The 17,891-nt window shown below is 41.4% G+C and overlaps 1 protein-coding gene across 2 annotated transcripts in view; it reads left to right on the top strand.

Moving 5' to 3' along the window:
- Positions 1-17,891, top strand: part of KLHL4 (kelch like family member 4) — a 191,107-nt gene that overhangs the window by 150,924 nt on the left and 22,292 nt on the right. For both annotated transcript variants that reach the window (XM_072626428.1, XM_072626429.1), the window contains exons 5-6: positions 1,169-1,381; positions 9,397-9,583. In XM_072626428.1, the coding sequence (XP_072482529.1) occupies positions 1,169-1,381; positions 9,397-9,583 (400 nt within the window). The remainder of the gene's footprint in view (positions 1-1,168; positions 1,382-9,396; positions 9,584-17,891) is intronic.

Consider the following 17,891-nt stretch of genomic DNA (forward strand, 5'->3'; position numbering starts at 1 on the left):
GGTAGAGAATATAACTCAGAAGAACGGTTATGTACAAGCAGAAGTTATCAATTCAACTTTAAATCAAAATAATATTCATAATTTCACTTAGGTAGGGATTTTAATGTTTTAAAGTGCTTTAGCATCTCTAGTCCTTCTTACCTCATTTTACTTAATGAGGAATGTAATAAAGAAATGAGTAATGTACCAAAGAAAGAAGTTTAGCCCTTTTTTGCAAGATCTCCTATGGGAAAATGTACAGAGAGCATCTTTGTGCTAATCCAAAGACTGTAGTGTAAAATATGGAGAGTACAGACCTAATAGTGGTAATAGCCAGTCCTCTCATGTTCCTTTGTGTCTAGTCATACTTCCACATTTCTAGGGCTTAAACTTCTGGAATTTATAGGATCTAAGTCCTGAATATTTAATGACTGAGTAATAGAGGAGCATATGTAGGACTCCTTCCCCATACCCCAATTCTGTATTACATATTCTTTATATACAAGCTGAGGGTTTGTGTGTCTAGTACTATAGAACATAAGCTATAGGGCCTTCATGCAAATCTTCATCATGGACCTGAACTTTTGAAATGTACACCAATAGATCACAAACTCTAATAGGTTGTACCAAACTGGAATGGCTTGGAGGATAGACCCAGGGACTGAGATAGAATGTGTCATTCAAGGACTGGCCTACCTATGTACCCAGAGGTTCATTCATAGAACATGGCTCCCAAGTAATAGTTTTGTTTATGGTCACAGAAATATTCAATATCATGCCTGGACTATTACAGTATTTTGCTGGTGGGTCTCCTTGCCTCAAGTCTCTCCCCACTCCATTCCATTCTCCATTCAGCCAACAAAGTGGTTTTCCTAAAGTGCAGGTCTGACTATGTCACCCCACCCCTACTCAATATACTCCAGTGCTTCCCCATTGCTTCTAGAATCAAGTATAGTTATCCCTTCCATATGTCAAGGATGAGGGGCATGGTGCCTCTGTGATCTGGAAAATCTGTGTATCTCAGTATCAGTTCTCATCATTTTTATCCTTTGCCTTCATTTCCCTGCTTCTAAAATTGAATTGGGTATATCGACCTCAGGGGCTTAATCCTAGGAAATGTTTTGAGATGTACTATTTTGATGTGGAGTTAAACTGTGTTTAGTCTCACTAAAATAACTTCCTTTTTTAGGAACACTTTGTAGAGGTGACAAACAACCAAGAATTTCTCCTACTTCCAGCTAACGAAATTGCCAAACTCCTGTCTAGTGATGACATTAATGTACCAGATGAAGAAGCTATATTCCATGCTTTAATGATATGGGTGAAGCATGATTTTCAGAACAGACAGCAACACCTGGGAATGCTCCTGTCTTTAATTAGATTGCCATTACTTCCACCACAGGTAAGGAAATCTACAGAGATAAATCGAATAATTATTCCAAAACTAGGAATACTCCAAATCCTCATTAATTCATTTAAATTTTTTCAGAGAATTTCTGGGAATTAACATGTAGATAGGGATTTGATAAGATGAAATTTAAGAGGGTGAAAGGTAGGCTTACATTTGGGTTCAAATTACAATTTACAAGTATAACACAGATCATCTAAAAAAAATTCAAGTTTTAGTAGAGTGTAAGGTCCATATGAATCATTTACGCCATGACAGCCAGAAAAGCTGATGCAATCTTAGGATGCATTAAAACTTACATAGTGAGCAAGACATAGTGATTTATTTTAATAGGCAGAAAAGAACTGCCTACTGATGTAGGAAACATTTATGAATCAACTATCTATGTATAGATTACCAGTTTGAATGAATAAAAATTGAAATTTACACCAAATTAGATGAAAGAATAGAAATGACAAGGTATGGTACGTAGTTGAAATACCTCTAACATGACCTATTTTTAAAACAGTTGATGGGAAATTAAATGGGAAATAGATAAAACAACAGATATTAACACAAACTCTCATTTTTACTTAGCATATTTACCTGATATAAATCACTTGTCACAACTAACCTAGAAACTGCCTCAGCTGGCAAACACTTGATCTCCTTGTCAAGCAAAGAGATATGGAGCCAAAGGCAATCTGGTTTAAAATACAAAATAAATGCATTTGTAAAATGTTATAAAGGGGACAACAGAAGAATACAGTGGTATCAAACTCAAATAGAAATGGATCTCTGCCAGCTATTGACTTAGAAAACCACAAATTAACATTATCTGTGTTACATTTTATTTTTATTTATTTTGTTAAACATTTCCCAATTATATTTTAATCTGGTTGGCAATGGACTGGGGAATCCAACAGGTGGCAAATTTGACACCTCTAAGAGCAATAGATAGAGTAGATGGATAAGCAGTACAATCTACTAGCAATGGAGAAAAAAAATAAAACTTTGACTAGAGGTTCATTTAAGCCAGATAATCACAAGAGCATTTCAGGATAAAAATGGAAGTTCAACCAACTGATGAAATACATAAATAATCTGTAAAGATTTCTATAATGAACTCTTTTCTCCATTAATGACAGTGGAACCTCCACATTTGAATTCTAACACTACAGTTATATAACATAACTTTCCAGAAATAGAAATGTTACTAAATAAAGAGGAGATGCACAGTTAGATTAGACCAAATGTACACAAAAGAGGTCTATGCACGAACTGACAAAATAGTGGGAGGTTTAAAAAATCAGTTATCAAGACTGTCAAGTATCAAGTCTGCTAGTTTGTCTCCCCACCTCAAGTCTGTCCCCACTCCAGGCCAGCTTCCACTCAGTTTTCAAATTGAGCTTTTTAAAGTGCAAATTTGACCATGTCACCCCCCCCCCCACACACACACACAACTCCATTTCAGACAACTTCAGTGGCTCCCTGTTATCAAATTAAAATCCTTTGTTTGGCTTTTAATGCTTTCCATAAATTAGCCCATTCCTACTCTTCCAGGCCTCTTACATGTTACATGTCCCCCTCCCTTCATATACTCTGTGATTCAGTGACACCAAATTCCTTGCTATTCCTCACACTAGACACTCCATCCCTCACCTGTGGGCATTTTCCCTGCCTGTCCCCTATGCCTGGAATGCTCTCCCTCCTCATCTTTGCCTCTTGGCGTCCTTCATGTCTGAGCTAAAATCTTGCCTTTGACAGGAAGCCTTTCCTCATTTCTCCATAATGCTAGTGTTTTTTCTCTGTTGATTATGTCCAGTTTTATCTTACGTATAGTTTGTTTATACATACATGTTTGTATGTTGTATCCCCAATTAGACTATAAGCTCCAAGAGAACAGGAACTATCTTTTGCCTTTTTTATATCTCCAGTGCTCAGGACAGGGCCTGGTGCATGGTGGGTGTTTAATAAAAACTTACTGACTGACTGAAGGTAACTCAAAGTCGAGAGGAAACCAAACACGAACACAAAAAGGGCAACTGAGATAACATCAGTAAGTCCTGTCCCACAGGCCTACTTTCCCATCTCTGTAAAATCTTTCTGAGAATAGTCTGCTGTACACACAAAGGACATTATTGGTGAAGATGGAAAGAAGGAAGAGGACAGCTTTGACAAATTATATTCAACAACAGTCTTTACAATCACACTGACTGAAAGTTTATAGGGAATATAATTTTAGAGAATATAATTTGTACAAAATAAATTCAGTCAATTGCAGCTGACTGAAAATTGTAGAGAATATAAGATCTCACTGTGCACATTGTTGACTGTGAAAGAATTTGATTTGGTAAAATAAAATGCTGCCTGAAAGGCCCTCTTCCAGTATGGTCCCTCCAGTGTACATGGCAAAATCATTACCGATTCTTGGAAAGATTAAGGAATAGAAATAACCTCTTTCTCAACTCTCTGATTACTAATATAAAATGAGACATAAAACAGAGAACTAAATGCTTGCCAAAGGCACTTGCCACTCTCATGGAGGATATGTAGTTCGGAACAACATGGAAAAGGGACTCCCAGTAGATGACGAGGTCTTCTGCTTGCTCACATTTGCAAATGACATTTTGCTTATTATATCTAGAATGAGAATATTGAAGAGTCTCCTAAACTGAGATTCAAAATCACTCAAAAGAATTCAACTTAACCATCCACATTGAAAAACTAAGTGGATGAAGAAAGCCTATAGTCTAGATTATTATGGTATATGGTTGAACAGATACCCTACAGAGCTAGTTTATCTGTATGGCTATACCTTTGACAGACAGTGTGGATAAACAGTGAAGTGGCCCCAGAACTGAGTAGAAGGAGTTGTCTCCAGGGATGTCTCTAGGGAATTGTGCAGTGCTTCTCATGTCCCTAAGGTTCTAGCTGAAAGAAAGGCCCAACCTTTTAATATTCTTATTCTTTAAGTGAAGTTGTATGGCAGTGAGTCATAGAATAGCACAGTAGCTGAAAAATTAAAGTTATGAGTCATCTGAAGGACAGTGGAGCAATTCATGGTGGGTGTGAGTAGGCTGCAACACATTATCATTGAGGAATCACACAGGAAAAGTGGCGCAAAGGATGACATCAGAGAGCTACTTGAGCAGAAAAAGAGTAAGGTTTAACTGATGAAAAGCCTACGTGTCTCATTAGCGCCCACCCAATGTCAAACAATCTAGAGAAAAACTCCTGACATGGTAGAACAACAACCTTTGGAAGATTTATGTGAGGACATGATCAAGGGCCACACAATGAAAAGTATATGAATGGGTTGTGCTCTGTCCCATTGGAGAGAGGACCCACATCAATGACATCACAGATATGTCAAAGTACGGAAGTGTCTGGGCCTGGGGTGGTAGCAGAGAAATATTATTGCTCAATACTCCATCCTACTTGGCTCATATGAAGAGCTCTGTGTTCAGTTCTAGGCATGACATTTTAGGAAGGATATTAATAAACTGGAAAGAATCTAGAGGAGGGTCATAGGATGATTGATAAAAGGCATTGAGGTGCCATGTGGGGATAAGTGGAAGGAACTGGGGATGTCTGTTCTGGAAAAGAGGAGATTTCAGGGGACACATCTTCCAAGGATTTGAGGGAATATTACCTGGAAGGGAGATTAGAATTGTTCTGTCTAGTTCTCAAGGGCAGAACTAGGGACAATGGCTGCTAGTTGCAAAGAATTAGAATTGATAGGAGGTAAAAGTCCTAGAATCAGGGTTGTTAAAAAGTCAAATAAGTTGCTAGGAAAGGGAGGGATTTGGTCATTTCCCTACCACTGTACTTGGTAGAGGCCATCTAGCAGAAGGTGGACAAGGTCACCATCTGGCAGACATCTTCTAGAGGGAAATCTTATTTAGATCCTGATTAGACTCTCAAGTTGCTTCTAACTCAGAAATTCCATGATCCTGTGAATTAAGTGTCTCAAAAGCTACATCCAGCTGTTACTTAGATGCAGTACTGATAAAGAGAGGGACCATGGAGGAAGGAAATCCACAGACAATTCTCAAATTTCAGTTTCCTGCCTCAGCAGAGTTTCAGAGGGCAGCAAAATAGACTGCCTTGAATTCCCTTTCTGTCTCCTGCTGCTTCCTACCCTCTAGGTGAGGAAGTGAGGAGAAGCAAAGAGGCCAAAAGAGGAGCCTTGGCGGTGAGTCCCAGGAGGAGCTAGAGCCCTGGAGAGCAGTCATTTCTATTGGGCTTTAAAGTCTGCAAAGCACTTTCCATATGTTAGCCCATTTGATCCCCACAGCAACCTGTGAGGCAGGTGCTATTATTATCTCCACTTACAGCTGAGAAGACAGAGGCACAGAGAGGCTAACTTTCCTAAAATCACACGGATAATCAAGTTCATGAAGTGCTATCTGAACCCAGCTTCCCAGCTTCAAGTCCAGCACCCTATCCACTGCCACCTAGAATCATAATCTTGCCCAGACCAGTTTACGAGCTAGGTCAAGATTGAGAGCTGAGTGTCATTGCCACAAATCTCTGCGCCTTCTGATGAAGTAACTGTTAGGAGCTTCTTTGGTCCCCACTTACCCAAAACCAACAAGTCAAACCCTCTCCTTTACAGAGGATTTAAGAGTACTCTCACTCACTCTCAAGGTGATCTTCCTAAAATGCAAACCTGTTACCTGTTACCTCCACCCCTTAGTGTGTAAACTCCAGGGGCTCCCTTTGACCTCCAAGAAAATATAAAATCCTCTTTTTGCCTTTTAAAGACCTACCACTTGGTCCCATCCTAACTTTCCAGCCTTCCCACACCTTACTCTGCTTCCCTCTCCCTCTCCCCCTACACACACACAATAACACACACACAATAGCCCCCCCCCCCCATAATCCACTGGCCTCCTCCTTGGTTTTCCTGGCAATAGACAGTCCATCTTCCAACTCAGGGCATTGTCAGTGATTGTCTTCCACACCTGGAATGCTCTCTGTCCTCAACTCTGCCTCCTGTATTCTCTGAACTTCTTCCAGTCTTAACTAAAGTCCCACCTTCTCCAGTTCCTCTTCACAGTTCTTCTTCATGCTAGTGCCTTCCCTCTGAGGTTCCCCTCAATTTATCCTTTCTGTATTTTGTTTGTCCATCATTACTTGCGTATTGTTTCCCCCATTAGACTTTAAGAACCTTGAGAGACCATGGTTTTTTATCTTTTTATTCTAGTGCTTGACACATAGTAGGAGCTCAATAAATGCTTCTTGACTTGACTCATGAATTCCTCAGTGTTATAGCAGACACTTGAGTGTTGTTGATAAACCATGATACGTTTTCCTCTTCAGGGTATAAATGATCAATACTAGAGGAATAAGGGCTCTGTGTATGTGTGTGCATGCATGTGTGTATAGGCATACATGTATCTCTATACATCCATCACTGTTCACATGTGAATGCCACAGCTAGGATTTGGTAGACTCACAACCTACTGTGAGAAGTTAAAGAATAAATATTTCTTTTTGACTAACATGAAAACCAAACCAGACTGTTCCATGTTTTACCTTAATTTAATTGGTTCCTGATTTGATTCCCCAGAGATACCTGTTGAATTGTGAGGGTCTATGCAGGGACAGTGCATATGGAGGTTAAGAAAGATTGTGACTGCCTCCTGCCACCCAAAATCAAAACCAGCCTGAGGACCAAGCCCAGGCAGGACCTTTGTAGTACAAGCCCCTGTCAGGCAGATTCACAAGAGGACAAAGCAGGGTTTCAGCAAAACATCTTTGGTAAACCTATTGATTTCAGTCAGTAAGCGTTTCCTTAGCACTTCATAGTGCCAGACACTGTGCTGGATGCTTAGATGACAAGTTCAACAAATGAAACAATCCTGGCTCATGAGATTACATTCTAATGGGGGAGACACTGAGTATATATGATAACATACAGTGTAAATAAAAAGTGAATACAGTACATGTAGAGAAAGTAGTTAAATACAAAGTCGTTTGAGAGGGAGGGGATCAGGAAAGGCTTCACAAGGGGAGGTGGTGTTTAAGACGTGTCTTAAAGAAGAGGAACACTCCATGAGGCAGAGGCAAGGAGAAAATGTGTTCCAGGCATGGGATTGGTCAGTGAAAAGATACGAAGTGGGAGACTGAGGGAGAGTGTCCTAAGTGAGGAACAGAGAGATGGTCTACTTTGTCTGGATCACAGAGTGTGAGAGGATGAGTGATATACAATAAGACTAGAAAGATGCATTGGAGCCAGGTTATTGATGACTTTTAAAGATACATAGAGGAGATTCTATTTTTCCTAGAAACAATGGGAAGCCACTAGAGTTGTTTGAGTAGAAGAATCACAAGGTCAGATTTGCATGTAAGGATAAGCTGCCAAAATGGCAGCTGAGTGGAGGATGAATTGGAGTGGGGAGAAACTCAAGGGAGGTCAACAGCCTCGCAGCCTATAGCAACAATGTAGGAGTCGTGGAAAAGGCCAAGGTCGCACACCTGAAACATCGGCACCTTCGGTAAGTTTGGAGTAAAGGAGGCTTTGGAAGGAAAGACAAAAGTTCAGTCTGGGACATGTTGAATTTGAAATATCTCTAACATAACTGGTAATGTAGTGCTACAACATAGGGAGAGATTGGGACTTGATGTGTGTGTGTGTGTGTGTGTGTATTTATGTGTCTCTGCATGTACAGACACATTTCTGTTTTTATGTGTAGTATATATATTTAAGACATGTATAGACATGATACTTGAACCCATGAGAACCTATGAGGTCATCAAGAGAGAATGTGTAGAAAGAGGAGTTCAGAAGGCCTAGGACAGAACCTTGGGGACCATCCAAAGTTGAGAAACTGAGGAGTGGTCACACAGGTAGGAGGAGAACCAGGAGAGAAGAATGTTAAGGAAACCCAGAAAGGAAAGAGTATCTTCTGGAGAAAAGGATTGTCATCAGTCAGATGCAGCAGATAGGATTGGGACTAAAAAAATGACCATTTGATGGAACCATGGAGAGGTAACTGGTGACTTTGGAGAAAACAATTTCAATTTAGTGATTAGGTCAAAAGCTAGATTGCAAAGGGTTGAAATGTGAGTATAAGAAATAATATTTACCATAATGGTTGCTATGAGGATTGAGTTAATGTTTGTAAACTCTAGATCTGTCAACTATTCTCATCATCTCTATTTTCTACATCATTTCAATAAATAAATTATTTTCTTTCCTAGAGCTGGAAAATTGTATAGTTTTTTGGCTAGAAGAGATGTAAGAGATTATCTAGTCCAGGGATGGGGAACTTGTGGCCTTGAAGCCACCTGTGGCTGTCTAGGTCCTCAAGTGCGGCCCTTTGGCTAAATCCAAACTTTATAGAACAAATCTCCTTAATAAAAGGATTTGTTCTGCAAAAGTTAGGCTTAGTCAAAAGACCTCACTCGAGGACCTAGAAGCCTTAAGGCTGCAGGTTCCCCACCCCTGGACTCTAGTCAGTGAAGTCCAGTTCCTTTATTTTAGAGAGTAGAAGCCCATAGTAGGGAAGGGATTTCTTCAAAGTTACAAAGAGGTTAAGTACACAATATTTAAAGTGGGCATCATTTGTATTGCTAAATCACTGAAGTGCTAAGACTTATATGTTGTACAGTAAAATAAATAAAAATAAAGTCCCCCCCCCCAAAAAAGAAGTAAGTTCTCTCAGGGATGGAACTAGAGAGCTCACATCTCCTGCTCATGGTTCTAAATCTAGTACTCTATTTTAATTCATGTGTTGGACTTTGCTACTTCAAAATATCTGCGATTTCATGTGTATTGAGACTTCTTCAGTGGACAAAGATTGTACCATAGTGGACCATCTTCTTGAGTTGCTTATAATCCAAGTCTAGGCAGGTCTTTGGATGACAGCCCACATCCAGGCCCATATCCTAAAGTCCTTTCACCTTGGTAGGCCCTGCCAGGGCTTGTGCTCCATTGGTAGATTCATTGAGATATGCACAGGGGCATCTGAGGAGGATTTTAGAGAAGTTCTCATATCATACATATCATATCATTTCAGTTACTGGCTGATCTTGAGAACAGTACCATGTTCGTGAATGATCTGGAGTGTCAAAAGCTCCTGATGGAAGCTATGAAGTATCATCTCTTGCCAGAGAGAAGGTCCATGATGCAAAGTCCTAGGACCAAGCCACGGAAATCTACAGTGGGGGCCCTGTATGCAGTGGGAGGCATGGACGCCACCAAAGGTAACTGGGGCAAAGGAGAAAATGAATCTCTCAAAACCAGAATTTAAGTCTGAGGAACAAAACCCTTGTTGGAGGGAGGAAAGGGATAATAAAAGGGCACTTTTGTTTCTCTTTAAAATGTTTTAATTTTGCTCTTTTTTACATCATTATCATTTCCTCCCTTGCTCGCCCTGAACCCTCCCTTGTAATCAAGAAGTACCATTAAGTAAAACAAATCAATCCATGGGCCCTGCCTGAAAAAATATGCCTCTTTCCCTTCCTGTATTCCATTGGGAGGGGTGGGAGCCATCTTCATTATCAGGCTTCTCATTTGTCAGTGAGAGCTGCAGCTTCATTATCAGGCCTCAGAAGACAGAATTGGTCACTGCAATGGTGAATTCACTAAACATTCATTAAGGACCTGACCTGTGTTAAGGGAAACAGTCCCTGACATCAGGGAGCTTCCATTCTCATGATTACACTGATCACAGTCCTTTTGTTCTCCTTTATAAAATTGATTTTATTAATGTAAATTTTTCTCCCAAATTAAAAAAAAACACTTTAATACAAATATGTCTGAAACACCTTTTCAAAAATACAAAGACTTGACTTTGATGTTCATGTTCCATTTTTGTTCTAGAACTTGAAGAAATCTAAGAGATTATCTAGTCCGGGGGTTCTTTTCCTAGGGCCAGGAACTTGGTTTTAAAAAGGATTTGGAGAACTGTACTTCATTGTCACTGATTTCCCTTGTAATGCAAAGTGTTTCCTTTTACATTTAAAAACCTGATTCTGAGCATGGGTTCACAGACTACCAAAAAGGCCCAGGGAAAACAAGGGAAGAATCTCTGATCGACTCCAAACCCCCTCATTTTACAGAGGGGAAACTGAGGTCCAGGGAGATTAGATAGCTTGATCAATGTATACAAGTAGTAACAGCTAGGAATTGAACCCAGGCCCTCAGACTCCAAATCTGGCCAGGACTATTTCTGCTGTGCCAAGGGGTTCCAAGATATAACCAAAAGGTTCTAGAAGTCCCTCAAGATTTGCCAGATGGAAGGGTTCAAAAGCCTTTAGGAAGGTTTATAATTGAGGAAATTGAAGCCTCAGTTAAGTGACTTGCCCAGGGTCACACAGCTAGTATCTGAAGCTGAATTTGAACTCAGGTCTTTCTGACTCCAGGCCTAGCACTCTGTGCACTGTGGTACTACCTAGCTGCCTACTCTGAAGAGGACTGAGGCCCCTAGTTCAAACTCTCCTTTGAAATGCTTATAAAATTCAGCCCTGGAAGAAAATAAGGAGTTGACAAAGGGTTGAAAGCATCTGAATTCAGTGCTCCCCCTCCTGCTGCATACTGCTTTCCTAGCTCCCTTTGCCCTCACCTTGATCTTTCTTAAACATGCAGAGAAAGCCTGCTGATCAGGGAGCGCACTGGATGACAGACGCAGGAACTCAAAAGATGTGACGAGGCTAACTCTTAAGAAACTTGCATTCAAAAGGAGTACACTAAAGTCTTAGACATATTTCAAAAACTCAACTTTCTAGGTACAAGATAATAACCATAACAGTAACAAGGGACCCTGTGGCATAGTAGACACAGAGCTGGCCTGGGGACCAGGAAGGCTGGGCTCACGATGGCTCTGTGACCATAAGCAGGGCTCTAGGCAGCACTTAAAGACTGTAGAAGTTGCAGAGAAGGTGCCAACCTGCCTAGTTAGAGAGACTTTCTGTACCTGAGAGTTCTCCAAAACAAGGAAATCATAGATCTGGTACCTAGCCCTATTTCATTACCATAGTTAGCATTTATACAGCACTTTAAGGCTGCCAAAGTGCTTTATAGATGTGATCTCATTTACTCTTGACAGCAAGCCTGCGAAGTAGGTCATGTTCCTGAGGGAGGCAGCAATTTGTCTGAAAAAGACCTGAGGGCTCTAGTGGACCACAAGCTCATTATGAGCCAGTAGTATAATATAGCATTCCAGAATGCTTCTGTCGGTAAGGTTGAGCTGTATTGAGAGGAATAAGGAAATGGCAGTTCTGTTGTACTCTATCCTGGTCTGATCATATTTGGGTACCCCATTTTAAGAAGGACATGGAAAAGCTGGAAAGCATCTAGAAGAGGGTAATAAAAATGATGAAGGGTCTTGAGTCTGTCACGTGAGGATTGGATGGAGGATGTTTAGCTTGGAGAAGAGAAAGCTGGACAGGGAGGGGGTGGGGCACAATTGTTGTTTTCAGATATTTGAAAAGAGGAATTGGTCTGACTCTGTTTGGCCTCAGAAGTTGGACTGAAGAGTGGGGGTGGGGGAGGTGATGGGAAGGAGAACAGGAAGCCCTAGTTAAGTATTTGAGCGACTGTCATGTGGGAGGTGGGTTAGATGGGAGGGCAGGCCTGGGAACAATGGGTGGAAGTCACAGAGGGGTAAAGTTAGCCTTTGTGGCAGGAAAAACCTATTTGTCAATGAGAGCTGCCTGAAAGTGACAAAGGTGCTCTGCCTTGGGGGCGGGAGCCTGCATTGTCAGACTGAAGGAAACAGTCACATGTGACTGGGTCCTGGTACCCCCTGGGCCTCTCTTATGGGCATAGGATGGACAAGGCCAGTGACTGGGTCGCCACCCCCTCTGACTCTGGATGCCTCTGCTCCCAGTAAGGTTAGAGAACTGTAGAATGAGAAAGGCCCTTTGAAAGCATATGAGGAAAAGTTTCTCAGGGATTCAGATATTCCCAAGCTAGAGAAATAGCATAGTTTAGTGGCTAGAGCCCTGGTCTCAGAGCTGAGTTCAAATCCCTCCTCAGACATCCTGGGCATCCTTTTGAAGCCTCAGTTTCCTTGTATGTAAAATGGGGATAATGGAGATACCTATGTTCACAAGGTCAATGTGAGGCTCAAATGAGATCATGAAAGTAAAAAGCCTTTGCAAAATTTAAAGTGCTCCTCAAATGTCCTATTTATACCTCGTTTGTATATAGTTGCATTTTGTCTCCCCTCCCCCTTAGACTGTGAACTCCTTGAAAGCAGGGGCTGCCTATCACCTTTCTTATATCTCCATTACTTAGTACAGTGCCCAGCACATGGTAGGTGTTTAATAAATGTTTATTGTCTGACTGACTGACTGTGAACTAGTGTAATACTAGTGTGGAAAACCTGGCAGGATTATCTCCTTTTTTTAGTAGCCAGTTGGGGGAGGTGATCACACATTCACTGTGGTGCCCATCAAAATGAACCCACTTCAACGCTTTCCGCATCAAGCAGCTCTTCATATGTGTGTCTAATCATCCAGAAAGAATTTCTGCTGTCAGAAATCTGCTCTTTCCTCTGCTAGCTATGTCACCAGAAATTGGACTGCTTCATAAGAAACATGCCAATTAATCACATTGCTTTCAACAAGAGCTTGGAAATGTAATTATTCCCAAACCCTGTAGGATTACTCCATGCAACTCTTGGTCTTCAGAAAAAAAGAGGTAAAGGGGGATTGCCTAGTAAGGGGTCAGTTAGTAACTCAGTCTGATTCCATTTTACCATAGATGGGAAATGTGACTAGTGTTTCAGCCAGTTTATGTCGAGTCGTTTCCAGTTGTGTCTAATTCTTTGTGACAAAGATTCTGAAATGTTGCTATTTCTTTCTTCATTAGCTTGAGTACTTAATTAAAGGGGCAGCTAGGTAGTGCAGTAGATAGAGTACCAGTCCTGAAGTCAGGAAGACTCATCTTCCTGATTTCAAATCTGGCCTCAGACACTTCCTAGCTGTGTGACCCTGGAGATATAACTTAACCCTGTTTGCCTCAGTTTTTACATCTGTAAAATAATCTGGAGAAAAAAATGGCAAACCACTTCAGTGTCTTTGCCAAGAAAACCCCATATGGGGTCACGAATGGTCTGACACAACAGAAACATGATTGAACGACAAACATTCAATATAAAATGCTAGGGCAGATATCCTGAGTTTCAAAGGAGAGAGAAGGCTGGGGGTAGTGGAGGGAGCTAGATGGGGCATCAGGAAGACTTGCTTCTAAGCCTGCCTCTGACACTTACTGGCTCTGTGACCTGTCTGAGCCTCGGGTGCCCCAAATTGGAGATTGCATGCAAAGCACTTTGCAAGCTTTCAGAGGCTCAGTGCATAAGAACTATTATCATTTTTACCTGAGATTTGAAAGAGACAGAGCTGTTAACATCATTCCTTGAAAAAGACAGTACAGATCACACTCACACATATCTGTGAAAGTCTCCTCCATGTTTTCCATACATTTACCACAGGAAGGCCACCCACTTTGCTGGAAATCTTCCTTGGATACCAGTGAAGTCCAACACCTCAAAGCTTTCCCAAGTGAGCAAAGTGGATTGAGAGTCAACAGACCTGAGTTCTAGTTCTGGCCCTTCACCAGTTAACTATTTGACCTTGGGCAAGTCATTTCCTTTTTTTGGGGGGGGGGCAGTCAGTTTCTTCATCTATAAAATGGACATATACGTGAATGAGATAATCTTCTAAGAGTATTTTCAGCTCTCTTATACCTAGTATTACCGCAAGTAAATTAATGCAAAGCTGTGGAGGAGGGGCTGAGGGAGGGGAAAGCATGGCCTGCTTAGAGCAGAATGGGACCAGCTCTCAGAGCATTGCCTTGTTAACTACTGACAACTGAACATTTATTTTTATAAAACATTTGCTACCGAAAGAATCATATTCCTGATTTATGCTCTTTTACAAATCTGTTTTACAAGAATACGTAATGAACATCTGGATTTCTTGTTAGTGTCTCTTTTCATTTATTTTTTTTTAAAGCATTTCAGAGGCTTTGTTTTGTTATAATGTCCACATGAAAAACTGAAAATAGGGCAAGCCTTCAGTGCTTTGCCCATAGTAGGTAGCTGGTGTACATTTTCAGAATGAAGAAAAGACAAGGGTTAACCAGGAAAGGGACAGGATATAGGATAATATGAAAGTGTTTGGGTTTCTTTAAAAACAGATCAAGGAAACTGCTAAAACAGATGTATTCTAAGCTGCGAGTATCCTGGGGAAAACAGGGTGTTGTTTTTTTTTTAAACAAATCAGCCAGAAAATCAGGGCTGAGGAAAGGTTTAAAGTTGAATGGGGGAGCAAATTTTTGCAAGGATTTGTGGCTCTTCTCCTGATGGGAATTCTGAAACACATCCCCAGAATAAGAGAGATTGCAGGCATTTCTGCTGAGAGGTGTGCTTTCCTGAAAAGCCTCCATCACGAGAGGCCAGGGAAGGAGCCAGATTTCAGGAACCTGCTCTAACACAGACTTGAACCACAAGCAGAAGTGTTGACAGGCATGCTAATGGTCACAAGAATGGACAGACATTCAGAATCAAGGTTGCAAACAGTCATCATCTGGAATGTCTGTTTCTGAGGCAAGCTGCACAAAGCATTCCCAGAGAAAGTACCACCAGGTGGGACCTCATTGTGGTTGCGGGGGGATGGTGTGGGAATGGATATCACCCTGTCCATTTAGGAAAATAGAAGCTCTAGGATACTGGCATGAGACTTCCTGTTTTAACTAATAATTCTTGCTAATTAGATGCTAAGCCATGTTGTTTCTGAAGGGCCTCAAGTGCTGCCAGCACCCTCTAAATTGGATACCTGGGGGTAAAGTGCCACTTACCTATCCTAGTTGTGGGGTAGTCCCAAATGTCACAAGACAGAAATATAAGGCACATTTTTTCCTCTACATTGACTATGATTACTGGGGTTGGGGGGATTTTTAAAGCTATGGAAGAGCTAGCAACTGGACTTTTCCTAGGTAATGTTATTTTATGCTCTTTTTAGTATAACAGTAATATCCTCATATCTCGATAATTATCATTCTCCCCTCCCCCACCCTTCATGATGAATTAAATTGGCATTCGGGGAAATTTCACTCATCAAAATAATTAAGAAGAAGTAGTCTGGGAAAAAGAGACAAGCAGATAGCAAGGAAAGTGAGGGAAACAAAATGAGAAGATAGATGATATTTTAAAAAGTTCAACTGACTAAAATGGATTGCTCAAAAGAATAGATAAAGAGGGTGGTAGGTAGCACAGGGAGAGTAAGAAGAAATAGTCTTGTGAGGAAATGTCTGAACCCCACCCGGGGAGGGAGGAGGGTGCTTGGGTTAAGATTAATGCAGGTAGAAATAGAAGTGATATTATGAGCTGAGCTTATGACAGAGTACCTGGACAAAGTGAGGAAGGGGAACGGACATGGATAAGGGGTCATGGAGGCTCCTGTGGGTTCAATGTGTAGATGATTCTCAGATCTACATACCTCGACTTAGTCTCCTGAGTTCCAGGTCTCTGTCACCAATGGCCTGTTAGACATCCCACACTGGGTGTCTTATAGGCATCTCAAGCTCAATGGATCTCAACATGTCTCTTCTGAAATTCCCTTTTACTCTCCAGGGTGCCCTCATCCTTCCAGTCTGCTAATTTTGCAACCTTGGTGTTATCCTCAAATTCTCACTCTCACCCATCCCCCACATTCAGTCAGTTGCCAAATCTTGTTGCTTTTCTCTTCATAACATCTCCTAGTATGCCCCCTCTCTACACGTCCAACCACCACCTTATTTCAGGCTCCCACAGCACCCTACTCCTGGACTCTTGCGCCAGCCTTCTAATTGGTTTACTTGCCTCAAGGTTCTCCCATCTCCAAAGCATTCTGCACACAGCAGCTGAAGAGATTTTCTTGAAGTACAAATCTCTATAAATGACTCACTTAAGTCCAGTGGTTCCCAATTGCCCCTAGGATCAAATGTTCACAAGCTGGCACCTTCTTATCATTCAGGTATTCTACGATGTTCCTCTCCTTCATGAACCCTAGAGGGCAGCCATCCTGGCCTGTTTACCAGTCCTCAAACATGCCTTTCTTTGTGCCCTTATATTGGGGGTCCCCCATGTGTGGCTCACCCTCCTTCCTCGCCCTGGCTTCCTTCAAGAAGAAGTTCAAAGGCACCCTCTGTAAAAGGCCTTCTCTGATTCCCCAAACCCCTCAGCCCTTTGTCCTTTTTGATATGAGCGTGTGTGTGTGTGTGTGTGTGTCTGTCTGTCTGTCTGTGTCTCTCTCACTTGCTCTTGCTCCTTGAGGCCAGGGGCTCCTGCCCTCTTTCTTTAAATCTCCTGGCTAAATCAGCATCATCCAGGAAAAGTAGGAAATGCGGAAGAGTTAAATACTTATTGATCTACTTATCAATACTGTGGTGATGGGGGCTTTAATTGGTCAGACTTTGCCGGGAGCTCTCAACTAAAAGCAGAAAAGCTAATGTCTTCTTGACTTGCCTTAACAACAAATTCATCCTTTAAAAGATAGAAAAGCCAAAATGGGAAGTTTTACTTTGAATCTTCGGAATCTTAGTCTCCCGGTTCTGGATGACTCTGTGTCTGGGCTACAAATGTTGGGGATCTCAGGAGGATGTGACTACTCCATTTTAGAATTTGTGAGAGGGAACAGTTTCAAAGGACCCATGATGAAAAACGCAGTCCGCTCCCAGAGGGAGAGAGTACTGAACTCTGCATGCAGATGGAAGCATTTTTTCCTTTCTTCATCTTGGTTTTTGTTTCGTTTCCTTTTGTTTTTTGCAACATGGCTAATATGGGAAAAATGTTTTTCATGGCTTCAGATGTGGGATGGCTCTCATATTGCTAGCCTTCTCAATGGATGGGGGAAGGGCTGCAGGGAGGGAGAGAATTTGGAACTAAGAAGAAATGTTAAAAATAAATAATGTTTTTAAATGTGACAGAGAAGGAAAGGCAACCTGGGCTTACTCTCCTGGGCACCCTGAGTTTTAGGGAAGCAAATTTCAGAGAGCTCAGAGAAAGAATCGGTAGGCTGTCCTGAACACAACTTTATATTTTATAGGGGACATGGGATGGGAAGTTCCTAAGAGTGGAATTCTAAAATTACAAAGACAACCCATTCTGTGGAGGCAGAAGAGAGGGAACTGCCTAAATAGACTGATGAAGTTGTACAGGAATCTGTTAACCAACTTAGATATTTAAATTTTTAAAAATTTTCTTGAAAGCTTTTGTTTTTATATCACCTACATTTCCCAATGTCTGTTTCTCCATTCCCCAAACCAGGGAGCTATAGCTCGTAACAGAAAATAAAAAAGACAGTCCCATGCAGTTAGCTGGTGAAATAGAGCACTGGACTTCAGAGTAAAGAGGACCAGAGTTCAAATCCAACCTCGGACACTTTTTTAGCTGTATGCCCCAGAACAAGTCACTTAACCTCTCTCGGCCTCAGTTTCTCATCTATAAAATGAGGATAATAATAGCACCTCCACCTGAGAGGGCATTTATGGGGTTCAAATGAGAAAGCACGTGCCAAGTGCTTC

Source organism: Notamacropus eugenii, chromosome X, assembly GCF_028372415.1.
Source record: "Notamacropus eugenii isolate mMacEug1 chromosome X, mMacEug1.pri_v2, whole genome shotgun sequence".
NCBI lineage: Eukaryota > Metazoa > Chordata > Mammalia > Diprotodontia > Macropodidae > Notamacropus > Notamacropus eugenii.